Source organism: Numenius arquata, chromosome 3 (genome assembly GCF_964106895.1).
Source record: "Numenius arquata chromosome 3, bNumArq3.hap1.1, whole genome shotgun sequence".
NCBI classification, from domain to species: domain Eukaryota; kingdom Metazoa; phylum Chordata; class Aves; order Charadriiformes; family Scolopacidae; genus Numenius; species Numenius arquata.
In genome coordinates this window covers 29947291-29961283 of record NC_133578.1, presented here as the reverse complement: position 1 = coordinate 29961283, position 13993 = coordinate 29947291, and the positions used below count along the sequence as shown (strand labels likewise).

At 38.0% G+C, this 13993-nt stretch overlaps 1 protein-coding gene across 2 annotated transcripts in view; it reads right to left on the bottom strand.

Moving 5' to 3' along the window:
- The window catches only part of CCNYL1 (cyclin Y like 1), a 35741-nt gene that overhangs the window by 14672 nt on the left and 7076 nt on the right, over nucleotides 1-13993 (bottom strand). The window contains exons 2-6 of one of the 2 annotated variants that reach the window (XM_074145138.1): nucleotides 6290-6364; nucleotides 3971-4005; nucleotides 2177-2277; nucleotides 939-974; nucleotides 191-242 (exon numbers count right to left, since the gene is read on the bottom strand). In XM_074145138.1, coding sequence (XP_074001239.1) covers nucleotides 191-242; nucleotides 939-974; nucleotides 2177-2277; nucleotides 3971-4005; nucleotides 6290-6364 — 299 coding nt within the window. The remainder of the gene's footprint in view (nucleotides 1-190; nucleotides 243-938; nucleotides 975-2176; nucleotides 2278-3970; nucleotides 4006-6289; nucleotides 6365-13993) is intronic. The other variant, XM_074145139.1, reaches the window with a different exon arrangement.

The window sequence follows — 13993 nt, the reverse complement described above, 5'->3', positions numbered from 1 at the left end:
AGAGGACACTGCCTGCACTGGACTCTGCACAGGCAGAGGACACTGCCTGTTTTATATATAAAGATACAATTTAAGATCAATTTGCTCGTGACCTGGTACAAAGACATTTTTATGACTTACACAATACAAATCAAGACCTTAAAAATACATACAATGATACACATTCAGAGGATCAAAAAGTTACACTTACTGTGAGAGGATGAGATTTTTCATCAAAAATATCCAATGATCTGTCAGAATCTCTACAAAGTAAAAAAAACTGTTTCAGCAACAACAGTTAATTGGCAATTATATGCTCCACTAAAAAGTATTATTCATTAAAGAGGATAAAGGGACATATTTTATAGTTCAGCTTTTCCTAGAATATGATATAAAGTTATACTGTATTTTTGCAAAGCATTTAATAATGAGACCTTACACCTTAACATTCAAGCAGCTAAATAATTAATAGCTACCCATATTCTTATATTATGCTTAGTACAGTTCTCCCTTAAAATGTGAAACAGTCTCACTAATAGCATTTATTTTAAAAAGGCAGCTGTAATTTTGAAGCCGATGCTGTAACTAGCTATAATGACATGGGTTATTTGTACAGGTGACAGAGTGTTCATTCACCCATCAAAAGTAATCTGCACCTCTGAATTCAGGAAAAGCTAAACAAAGTCCAAAGGCTGATTTGTGGTGAGCTAAGTGTATTTTCCTCAATCCCTCTGTTTCAACTTTTTATGCTTCATTCTTGATGAAGCATATGCCATTGGATGGGTACTGACCCTTCCATGTCAGCTCAAGAGGGGCTACAAAGAGGAAGCAGATACAACATAAAGTGACAGATTTTTAAACTCCTTTAAATTATACTAGCTGTTACTGAAGTGACCAAGACCATATCCCCAACTCAAAAAGAAAATCGTTATATTTCAGAAAAAAAAAAGTTCACTCACCTGTTCTTTATATGGTAGAATATTGCTAATGTTACACTAAAAAAGAGAAAGAAAAAAAAGAAAAGACTTAACAAAGCACATTCTGTGCACACTATTCCACTGTACAAGCTGTTGTTCAGGGCAAAATGCTCAGAATCCATTATGTATTTGCTTGTTCTTACATTCTTGAGTATTCTGTGCCTCATTTCTGATGTTTACCTGCCTGAACAGAAACTGACCAAACCAAATTTGCTAGCCAAACTACTTTTATATTCATTGTACAGATATTTGTATCACAAAATAAATATTATAATGCATTTTAAACACACACCTTCATTGCCTGATTAAGTGACATTTATTGAAGAAGCTCTGATCTGTTGCAAGCTGTACACCACAAAATGGCACAAGCACCATCTTTTAGGGTTTTTTTCCCCTAGAAAAGGAGGAGCAGCATGCTAGATACCTCTGTTTGAAACCAAATTTGAAAGTGACAAATCAACTTAGATGTCTATTTCCAAAGTCTACTAAGTGTTAAAACAGTAAAGCCTTCTGGGCCTGAATCTACTTTGCCTTACTTTCCCTTCAAGCACAGTGAAACACTCTTCTCAATTCTCAGTTGGTATCGTCTTTGCATAAAGAACTGTCTCTGTGGTACTCAGAACAACAGGTCAAACAGCCATTTCCACTGGAGAATCAAGAAGACTAAATGATTATCAAACTCACTTACTTGAAATAACAAATATACAAAGAAAAATTAAAAAAGGCTACAACTAAAACCAAAGCCAGCAACATACTTTTATCCACAACTAGAGGGCAGACTAATACCGCTGGCAAGAAGCAAACACAGTCCTACAAACTTTTCCTGCAACTCTATACAAAACCCATTTTCCCAGATCGAGCTTTCAGCATGAAGATCGAGCTCCTCACCCCCAACACACACATTTAAACTGAAAATGCTGACACACTTCTGTACTGCCCCAGATTCTCAAGTGCACAACGATAACTACTTTGTAATACAACAGTACATTAGCTCTGTAACTCAAAAAAAACCAAAACCAAAAACCAAGCCCAAACACCTCACTTTAGCAGTCATAATTAACCAGACCTCTATACCCCTTCCATGCCCAACCTGAATAAGCAGTGCTGAGCTTCTCTCATTCAAGAGTGCAACTGGCTTTAGAACAGACAAGACCTCCACAAAATCCCAAATAAACCTTGCAGTGCTACTAAGCCCCTTGTTGATGACAAATGGTTCTTACCACTTTATTGTGCTTCTAAGGTTAGGTTGACTGACGGTGCTGTCATCTATAAATATTGTTGAGCATGAGCTGTACTTTTTCGTAAGCTGCCCAGGAGAAACCTTAGGGGGTTGGGGGAAAGAGGAAAAAAACAAAAAAAAAAGATAAATACATTCAAGAAGGGGGATTCTTTAAGCTTTGGTTTACCACACTAAATACTGGCTTTACATCTCAAGTAATTACTGCAGAGGTCTTTGTAGATGATTGCTCTTGCTATGTAAGCTACCCTACAGCCATCAAGTTCCTGAGTTCCCTTTGTGCAAGACAGGTTTATAAATCACCCCTTGTGATATACAACATGATGTTTTTATGTAAGTAATTCTCAGCAGAAATAGCTGCAGCTAAAGCAGCAAGTCCTCAAATTTTCTGTTTTCCTCCATTCCATTCTTGCCAGTTCAGGTCTCAGTCTTCCCTCTCCGATGTACATTATTAGATTTCCCTGGGACTCCGTAATAATTTTCTCCCTTCTTTTCTATCCTATGCCTTTACATTTTCTGGTTATCCACTATCATTCCCTGTAAAGACAGTTTTGCATTTGTCTTATTGTATTTTAGAAAAAAATAAACCTCTTCCTGACATTGCTCACTTCACTCATGTCTTGTTTAGTGTCTGGAATCTGGAAATAAAGTAATATTATTACCCTGACTGTTACTATTTAGAGCTAGCAATATGTTCCATCATCTATCCTGATCCTTTAGATTTTATAGTGTAAGAAATCTGACAGTAAGTCAGACTTCTCTGAGCGTTTTGAGAGAATGCCTTGCACTAGACCTAGGACATCATAATTGAGGGAGAAGTTTTAATCAAGCAATTCAAGATTCATTAGTTTCTGCCAGATTCTTTTTAAATGCCTTTGTCTGAAAATCTGAAAATGTTGGCACCCTTCACAACTCAGTGGCTGCCTGGAAATATCTCCCTTTCTAGCTGAAATTTGCCAGTAAAAACAATCCAATTACACTTCGCCTTGGTGCTGGCAGACTAAAGCTGGAACTGTAAATGAAAAAGGAAGAAAAGAAGGAAAAAAAAAAAAGAACCACCCCCATAAAAAACACTAAAAACAACAGACTTGAAATATCATTATCTTACCAATAACTTATCAGTAGACCATTCTGCTAGACAGTATTTTTAAAAATTTGTGTTAATAACTTCCATTCTCAGCTTTACTAGTTAATAATTTTTTATCCACTTATTAATGAGATTGCATCTTTTTTGTATGCTTTTTTTTTTGGTTAAGTGAAGTGTCAAAACCAACTAATACTTGTGGAAGAAGTTTAGAGCATATTTTCAGATTTAAAACTAATGGATTATTTATCATGTTGATTATAATGTTTGTTTATAATTCTCTTTTCATGCTGGATATATTTCTTACAGTAAGCCCTGTAGTAATGCAAGTCATTTAAGACTTGTCATCTTGGCAGAGAAGTTATTCCAGTTTTATTGCTGCTTAAAAAAAAAACAATGTAGGCAGTTTAACTTATATTTTCTCCTTTACTGTTCTGAAACGCTCCAGACTGATACAACAAAAAAATCTATTCTTATTTTTTTGACATCAGCCATCCTATGCTCTGTGACACTGTGCCTGTTCATTTATTTTTTAAAGACAGGCAAAGATAATTCAGTTTTATCTTGCTAAGGAGGATCTGGAACATGTGTAAGACTATATCCCTAGAACTAATATAGTTGTTCCTCAAATTTGTCTTTGTCCCAATATGCTAATATTATCCATATAGCTCACTAAGAATTTGTTTTACTTACATGATTGATGTGGTTACTCTTCCTCTTCTCTCGCACTATAGAAAGAGGGAGAAAGAATGTGAACTGAAAGGTTTCTAAAATACAATCCCAATTTATGTTCAATAAAGTCATTCTATTAACCTAGTCTTCTGAAGTACATGAGTATTAAAAGTTTCAAATTTGACTTTAGATGTCTGGAAAAGTAGTTTGAGGAAAAAATGCTGAATTTTATCACGCTAGTAAACTATACACTAGTTCCAACTATCCACAGGTACATTTAGGAACTACTTCAACCCATTGCACTAAGGGAAAAATGTCTCAGCTTTGAAAAGATGCTATGCATCGTGAAAAACTGGTGATTTCAGGTAGTTCCAGTAGACAATGTCCAACACCCAACAGCAACTGCTTAGCAAACAGATGTAAAAACATCACACACTGAACCTGCCAAAGACACACAAGGAGGAAGGTGCCCGGCATTATATATGTGTTGTCTCTCCTATTCACAGCAGAAGGTAAAAAGGTATTTCATTATACAGAAGATGCTGGTACAAACTATGCCTATTTATCATGAAACTGCAACCATGTTATTTGATCATTTTAAACTGCGTTAGCCTTTCAAAAAAAATTGTAAGGTTTAAGTTCCAGCTGTAACAGCAGTAGTAAAACAGTGCTGTTAAAGGAGATGAGAGTTGCATACATGCAGAAAGCTATACAAATGTGACCAGCCTGGACAGATGACTTCTCCAAAATTTTGACCAGATCATTGCCACTTGTTAGCAGGACATGTTCTCTTACATATTTAGAAAAAATTAACAATTGGAAGAGTATACCCAAAATTTGTCTTTTTGCATGAATCAAAATTCATAATCCTGATAACATTTCAGTGAGAGAGAACTTATGGGATATTAATTCTACTAGTTCTATGAAAGGTTACCTAAAGAAGATCCAGTGAAATTAGAAAATAAATTCTTCTGCCTGACTTGCCCATAAAATTACCCTGTAAAAATCAATTCATCCAACTAATACAAACGTCAGAGAATAGTTATCTCACCTAGCAGACCATCTTTCTATACGGACACAAGTGTATACATTTCCATACACTACATTTGAAGAATACCAAATCACGTTTAAAAGCAATACTACCCCTAACATGGATGTTCATGTAGTTTGAATGTTACTTGCAGCAAGCCTGAAAGGCTGTGCAGTGAAGCTGCACCACAACATTGAAGAACTATATCAACTTGCTAACTGCAACTTAAGCAGCGCTCATCCAAGAGGTGTTTGAAATGTGCAGGATCCTCAGTCTGTTTGAAGCAGTCTTCATTTCTTTGGTATCACCTCTTCTGGAAAGTCATGATCATGCTAGTACTTGTTTCCACTACACACAGATTATCTAAGCATTGCGAAGCTGATACAACTGACAATTTTACTACTTGCTGTAAGACTCTAAATAGCAGGACTGCAACTGAGAGATCTGTCAAAATAATTCTACTTTTCTGTGGCAAAGCTATGCCAAGGTAGAAGATGCACTGCAGCTTTCCATCAACACATCTAATCTCAAGTGCAACACTGTCCTAGAAAAAACAGCACTTCAAACAAGAACCGACTATAAAAAAAACAGAAGCATTTTTAAAAGAACGTGTCAAACTTCTTTTTAATTGCAACTTAAAAATTTACTGTTGTCAGAATTCTTTTTTCTTTTTTATTTGTGCAATACGGAAATGCTTTCACTTTTGGATAGCATTTTGAAATGCACAAGTTATAGTAATTGTTCAAAATTGACTTCAGTAAACAAGGGATCTGCAAAGAAACTGAAAATCTCAATACACCCATGTAATTAAAACCAAGATTCAAGAATAATTATGCTACCAAAACTATTCAAACTGTTTAAAGCAATGTATTCAAAAGTAATTGATATAGACTTATAGGCTATAGGCTTATTATTCCTTACAGAAAACTGTCCTTCAGTAGTATTTTTTTTTGTTGTTTGTTTTTTTAAGATTTAAAGCAATATTAAAAACAGCCCTTGGTCATAAAAAACCCCTACCACTGCTTGAAGCTTGGATTACACTAGTGAAGAAAGCCTTGCTCCTTCAGACTACTAGGATCCAGACTCTGAAATCTCCTGATATTTAAGTGTTTAGTAGAACAAGTGATTTTAAGTGTTAAGTGAAACAGCCTACAAACCCATTTCTGTGTAAACATGCAAATTATTAATGCCTATGCTTTGAAAGAGTTAAAGCAATTTAAGTGTTCTTGAGTTGTATAATTAAAATAGGTAGTTATTTTTCCAGGTTTTCTCCTGCCTTTTTTTTTTAAATTGGAAAAAACTTAGCTTACCATCTGTTTGAGACTTGCTCAGGAAAATTGTGCTTGCTCTGGGATGATCAGATGGATTAGATTCCAAGGCTAAATCTGAAACAGAAAGGACAAAAAAAAAAAATAAAATAAAAGGGAGACACCTTTAACAGAAAATGATTACTGCAATGATTCCCACCAAGCCTTAAAATGTTCAAGCACAGTGACGGAGACAAGATCAGAAACATAGAATGGGCTGTCTCTCTAAAGCAAAACCTTACTTTTGCCAAGATAAATAAAAATCTGACATTTTCCCCTCTGAAAAAAAGCTGGTGGACTTAATCCTACTGTTATGAAGCTCTGAAGTAGTTTATGGTTTCCATCAAATCAAAACGAGGGAGATCTCAGAAAGCAACACACATCTTCAAAAGTCAGATGCCCGTCTGCATGTTAGGATAGCTGGATGTGTAGCTGTGCTCAGTAGAGGGCAGAAAGCTAGAACTTTATCAAGAGCATAATTTAAAAAAACAAACAAACAAACAAAAAAAAAGACACTGCTGATCTTTGTCTCTATACTTTAAGTAGCCAGCAGGAAACAATCTCTGTGGTCTTATAAAAGAACCTAATAAGTAACTTTTACAGTCCTGATAAATGTCAAAACATGGATCTTACACTATTCTTTTCTTTTGGAATTTCAAGTAAAACCCTGTACAGCCAATATATAATTATTGAAATGATTGCTTTAATCCTTTGTCACAGTGTGATGACATTAGATGAGGATATATTACTCCCTTAGATTGAGAAGGGAGTGATCACTAAAAAGTTTGTTGCTGAAACTGTAAACATCATGATGAAATTTTGAGCTGCATTAGCTTTGACAGAAGAAACAGCTGTTCTGAGGAAGTCACGCCACAGACACACTGACTTATGTGAACATACAAACAGAATAATATAGTACTGTGATCTTGTACATCCTGGAAAGAGCAAATTCACATCCATTTACATTTGTCATTCTGATCTTCCTGGGTGCTACTTAGGCCATGCTAACCACGAAAGCGTGCAAGCTTACAAATTGCACGTTAGTGTTTCAAGGTGGTATGTCAATTCAGTTGCTACACCCTTAACAGTCGTCTAAGAATCACCATCAACTTTTAATGAAAAAAATACAAATCTTAAGGGCTTTTTATGCTCTCAACCAACAGAACTATGGCTAAACAACAGCTAAAGTATGCAGAAGCTGTCTTGGTGCTGGAAGTCTTAACTATGTGAATGTTTCGTGCTATTGCACCTAATCCATAGCACAGCCCCAGCCCTCATGCGTCAGCGAGTGAACGTAATTGCAAAAGTACGTGTGTCCCCAAGACTTCTCATTCCAGATTCCCACTGGTACACAACACTGGTATCCAGACCTGGATGTTTTCCAAGTACTTGGCTTACAACATCACTGATCTTAGTCCAACAGTATTGCTCTGACACTCATCCAGGATGCAGACCACTGTAGTTTTAAATCTCTACTGTGTAAGGTAGCCAACGTCTATTTAGGAATACAAAGATTGTTCAATCAGGAATTTCCCCCCTCTCAAAAAGGCCAGAGTCAGCTATGAAAGCAGACTATCTCCAGCAGTTTTTAAAAGCTAACTTACAAAACCAGTATTTCTATTTTCACCTTACTGTGCTCATTCACTGCACACAGATACCTGAATTTAATCATGTAGTTAAAATGTAAGAAGTCCTGGTTTAGAAGCCCTAGAACGGTATTTGCCTTACAGCTCATATCTGAAGAACCACTAATACATGTTTGATTCTCTGAAAAAAAATCCAGCACACAATAATATGCCATACTGGCACATTTTAACTACCATTTATAAAAAAACAGCATAACTGTTTTGTTTTTTTTTTTCAATTTGTCCACATCGAGAATTTCCTAAGACTGATTTAGTAAAATCACCTTTAACAGAGTATCAAGACCAACTCTAGTTTCTAATGTTAGTGGTCTATTAAAAAAAAAAAAAAGCACAAACAAAGCCAACAAACTTCAACACAGACCAAGGAATTCACTAATAATGGCAAGTATTAAACAACCTGTTAGATTTGAGAAAGGAGTGATTCAGAAATGGAGGTATTTTGCTAGTCTATCAAATAACTTAAGTATCATCAATAGGCAGAACAAGACTGCAATATGCAGATTTAAAATACAGATTGTCAGTAGCAAGTTATGATGCAACAAAGAACTCGGAATTTATTTACTTACAGTTCAGCAGAAACTTTTAGAATAACTGGATGTCAGGTTAGAAAGGACCTCAGGAGCTCTCTAGTTCAACCTCTTGCTGAAAACAGGGTCAGCTACGAGGTAGAACTAGGCTGCTCAAGGCATTATCCAGTTGACTCTTGAAAATCTCCAGTGAAGGTCCACAGAACCCAGACAACCTTGCCCACCACGGGGGACTAATGCTTACAGAGCTAGGGGACTCATTATGGAATGGTAGGGAAGAGCATGTAGGACTGTACAAGCCTTGTGTAATATTTAGGGGACGGCAGCAAGGAAGACAGGGGGAACAAGCACAGGAAAAGAGGAAAAAGGGCTACTGAATTCAGTAATTCCTAATATAGGACTTTATGTTTCTCCTTGTTGAATTTCAAAGGGTTACTGCTGGCCCAATTATCCAGCCTATATAGGTCCCCCTGAATGAGCAGCCTTCAGCCAATTGACTGCTGCCCAGTTGGGTGTCATCTGCAACTTGGGCACACCCCATTGCCTCCCCCACATCCTTGATAAATGTTAAACAGGACAAGTGCTTTTTTTGAGGGAAGAGACAGTAAGGGATAATGCCCATCCTCCTTTACCCCATTAAAAAAATACACTAACACCTTGACTCCCCTGATGCTTTGATTTACTTTGAAGCTATATGACTTGTTGAAGCTCACTTCTTACATTATTTTTGCCTCTTCTTGTGCTCTGCCAGTCCCTATATATATCTATGCTTTTTAGATGTTAAAAATCATGTCTTGGGATAAAAGCACCACAAGAATTAAACACATGCAAATATAACCAACTTTTATCCCAGACAAAAAGGGTCTAAGATCCACAGTACTTCAGGATGCACCAAGAGACACAATATTGACGGCCATACAAGTCAAACTTGCTCCCCCTTAACCCAAGCAGACCCATACTTTTGAGGAACAGCAGTGAAGGGAAAATGGACTTTACTGGCTCCAGTTCCACAGTGGCTCTGCCAGACACAAGATGCTTTCTGCTGGATGAAGCCAGGAGTATCAGCACCTATAGCACATTAAATCCATAACAGATTATACAACCAGAGTTATGTTACGGTACTAATGAAGTCCAAGACACATGTGCAGCCCCCGCTACAAAGTCCCCACAAGAAGTGATCAAGACCAACTGTACCTAGACTTCTTATCCCAGAAAAATGTGGCATTACTAGCAACAGTACATCTGCTTTTGTCTTGCAAGAGACTGTGAAGAAAGAAAGATGCGTTTAGAAGACCACCTCCCTGTAGCCTTCCCTTTCTAAGCAGCCAGAGAATTTTGCCTGACCTTTCTATGCTGTTCTCCCTGACTGTTTCTTTTCCAAGCAATGGAAAAATCAGTCATATGATTTGCTTTTCCTAAACTGCCAGTGTTGCTCATGAAAGACCAAAAAGCAACAGCCATACAGCTGATGAAGGAAGCATAAGGCAAGAGGCAGATAAGAACCTGAGAAGAGGGAAACATGGCAAAAGAAAAGCCAGAGGAGGAGATCAATCTGTCTGCAAACAATTTGACTCCCAGACAAGCATAATTCCTAATACTTCCATCCTGGCAGCACTTACAAGTCCAAAAATCAAGATACCTAGCCCTGACAATAAGGGTAAATCTTGATTAGGAGCTACATCAGAAGATGCATGACAGAAAGCTCAAGCTTCACAGAAAGTTAACAGAAAAAGAGAGCAGCACGGTATGGCACAGGATGAACAGAAATAATGGGAACTAAAACATGCAGAAACAGGAATAAGAGAAATGAGAGCAGGAACAGAATGATATAAAAAGAAAACAAAATATTTTTGTTCTAGAGGGTATCAACTCAATAGAAGTCAAAACACATTTTCTATTGGACCCTCACACTTAATGATAAAGAGGTGAGAAGGGAAGATTCCCACTAGAAATTAAGTCTGTGGGAGCAGCACAGTAATGTTGCCATGCTAAAACTGCCCTCTACCTCTCTCTGAGAGCTGCGTATTAAAAATAGCCTGCCCCTTTTTCCTTTGCATCTCTCAGTGCCATTCACTCATGTTGTACTACCAAGGTTGTCAGATCAACCCTGCCTCCAACTGGAGCACAGACACCTGAACTTGCTTCCCTCTCTCACCATTCTCATTTTAAAGAATCCCTTGCAGCTTGCTTGCCCTTCAGACAATCCCAGCTACCTCTGCTGCTGCTGCTGCGCACTCCATGTGCCGATAAGAGCATACAGTCCCCCAAAGGGCAGCTCATATTACTTTTAAAAGCAAACCTCTGCCCCTAGCTCAAAATCTTATATCCTTTCCTCAACACAAAATCCACATAAAGGCTTCACTTTCTCTCATCTATTCCATCTAAGAACGCGTGTGGGTTTTAGGAATTTATAATGCTAGCTACTTAACTACTGTTTTACACACCTCCACAGGTGATTTCTAATTATTAAGAACACATTTCACACACTGCATCGTGCTACATATATTATCTCATGAATAACGCTGACAGTCGAAGACGTCACTGTTACTAAGTAGCAGCCCTTTGATGATTTCACTACTTTAGAACACTAAAATATTGCATTTCTTTTAATAGTTTTAGCCCCATCCTCTGCTTTACTAGACAGCAGTCACATTTTGAAACAGCCATGTTTAAAGCATTAATCATAAAATAATCTCTTTGTAAATTTTGTAAATTGAGTTTCTTCCCTTGCTCAGTGGGTTACTAACTTTGATTAAGGTTTGAGCTTCCCTTATATTTCATTACCTTACAGTGTGAAAAATGCAAGTTACTTAACACTCCCAATAAATATTTAAAAATTAAGAAAAATTAGACTGACAAATTTTCCAATACATTTCAGAAAGTCTGTTACTCCTAACAATAGTTTCATTGACACACCTGAGGGATGTGCTGCCATCCAGAGGGATGTTGAACAGGCTTGAGAAATGGCCTCCTGTGAACCTCATAAGGTTCAACAAGGCCAAGTGCAGGGTCCTGCACCTGGGTCTGGGCAACCCCCAGTATCAATACAGGCTGGTGGGCTGAAGGGATTGAGATGAGCCCTGCCGAGAAGGACTTGGGGGTACTGGTGGGTGAAAAGCTGGACACGAGCTGACCATGTGCACTTGCAGCCCTGAAAGCCAACCGCATCCCCGGGCTGCATCAAAAGCAGCAGATTGAGGGAGGTGATTCTGCCACTCTACTCCACTGTGTTGAGACCCCACCCGGAGTACTGTGTCCAGCTTTGCGGCCCTTAACATAAGAAGGACATGGACCTGTTGGAATGGGTCCAGAGGAGGGCTACCAAGATGATCAAAGGGCTGGAGCACCTCCTATGAGGACAGGCTGAGAGAGCTGGGGCTGTTCAACCTGGAGAAGAGAAGGATCCAGGGAGAACTTATCGTGGCCTTTCAGTACTTAAAGAGGGCTTGTGAGAAAGATGGTGACAAACTTTTTAGCAGGGCCTGTTGTAATAGGACAAGGAGTAATGGTTTTAAACTAAAAAGAGTGTAGATTTAGACTAGATAAAAGGAAGAATTTTTTATGGGTGGGGAAACACCGGAACAGGTTTCCCAGAGAGGTGGCAGATGCCCCATCCCTGGGAATATTGAAGGTCAGGTCAGACAGGGCTCTGAGCAACCTCATCTAGTTAAAGATGTCCCTGCTCATTGCAGGGGTATTGGACTAGATGACCTTTAAAGGTCCTTTCCAACCCCAACTATTTTATGATTCTATAAAATGATTTGTCCTTTAAATTATGTTATTCTATTTCTCTTCTCAAAAACTTTCTTAAAAGTTCCAATTCTGGTTTCTACATTCAACTTACGTCGTTTACTCCTCACCAACCACACCAAACACACCACAGAACCCAGCACAGATAGGTTTTCCATTTGCCTTCTCCTGTTGTGTCCTCAGTTACACACAGGTTAGTCTATCCTTTAAAAGCTTCATGGGTGGCTTCTTCCCCAGATTTGGACAGAACGAAAGCACTATTCATCTTCAACAGAAAACACCTCTCTTCCATAATGGGATGGACTCAAAAGATACAAGACTTGCTCTGTTTTCATAGCTCACATAAACAAATTTGAATACATAAAGGGCTGCATGTGTTGTGTAATGAAGTGCTTTCAAACACAACCAGTTCTCAGAAAGGAATTCTACTTTGAGGGAGAATCTTGGTGAAAACAATCTTAACCAACACTTCCATAAGCACAGGTCTCTTAAAAACACTCCTAACTCCCCAGAGGAAATAAACTATTTATTTAAAAAGGAAAACAACTAAAACCCACCCACACAGTTGACTTTCGTTCACAGAAAGACAGAGTCATTGAGGCTGGAAGAGACCTCTTTAGATCACCAAAGCCCAGCCCCCTGCTCAGGCAAGGTCAGCTAGAGCGAGCAGTCCAGGACTCTGTCAGTCAAGCTTTGAGTATCTCCACAGTCAGAGACTTCACGAACTCTCTGGGCAACTTATGCCAGTGTCTGACCATCCTCATTGTTAAATGATTACCTATAGAGATCATGACTTTACATAATACACACAGAAGGATGTTGTAAAGCTATTTAAAATCTGGCAGTTGTTCCTTATGACACTTCTACAAGAACAGCAATATCATTACTAATACCCAGCTAACACCTAAGTGCACTGTGATGTTTTAGAAGGTTGCAGAAATTACTTCAATATACAACAAGACTTCTTAATTAAGAATTAATTATTTGCTCCTTTAAACCACACTCCTGAGGTGGGCTGGTTTAACAAGAAACCGACATAGTAAGCATTTCAAATTCTCTATGAAAATCAGAATTTAGAAAGCAAAAGTGTAGACCATCTACTAAATACTGTGGTTCAAGTTTTCTATTAGTTTCTGTGGTTTAAAAAAAAATTTAAAAATCAATACAGTATTAGTGTTGCACTTAAACTGCAGGAGGATCCACACCACTATCACTGGCCTCCACAGCAAATCCCAACATGATACTATTGCACTTAGTTCACAGCCCCTGTTGGGAAACATGACTGAGAGATCTGTTCTACCACACAGAGTACCTAGTCTTTCTGGGACTGAAAGAAGTTGAGTAGGCTTCCATGTGTTTCATGATGGGTTATAATCACTTCTACACATTTTAGCTAGGGAAACCAGCAGGATGTCAGGAGTACCCCAAATTCCAGAGTGAAGGCAGGACCAGTTAAAAGAGAGGAAAACTAGGTGTCCCTAGGATTTTATGTGGGAACTAGAAGGAAAATGGTAGTTCACAAGCTAGATCTTAAAAGTAACTAACTAATTTTTAGACATCTGTTTCTCTATTGCATCTAATGCAGGACCATTTAGAAAGACAAGGAGAAAGAATTGGTTCCATGCACTTTTTGTTCTCCACACCAACCTTCACATATAACATAATTCAGTACCACAAGAAGCTAAAGCAGAACTCCACAACTCTAACTTTTTACTTGATAAGCCAAAATAAAAATTTCCAACTTTACACATTCAAGACTGCTCTCTACAACTGCCTGAAAGGAG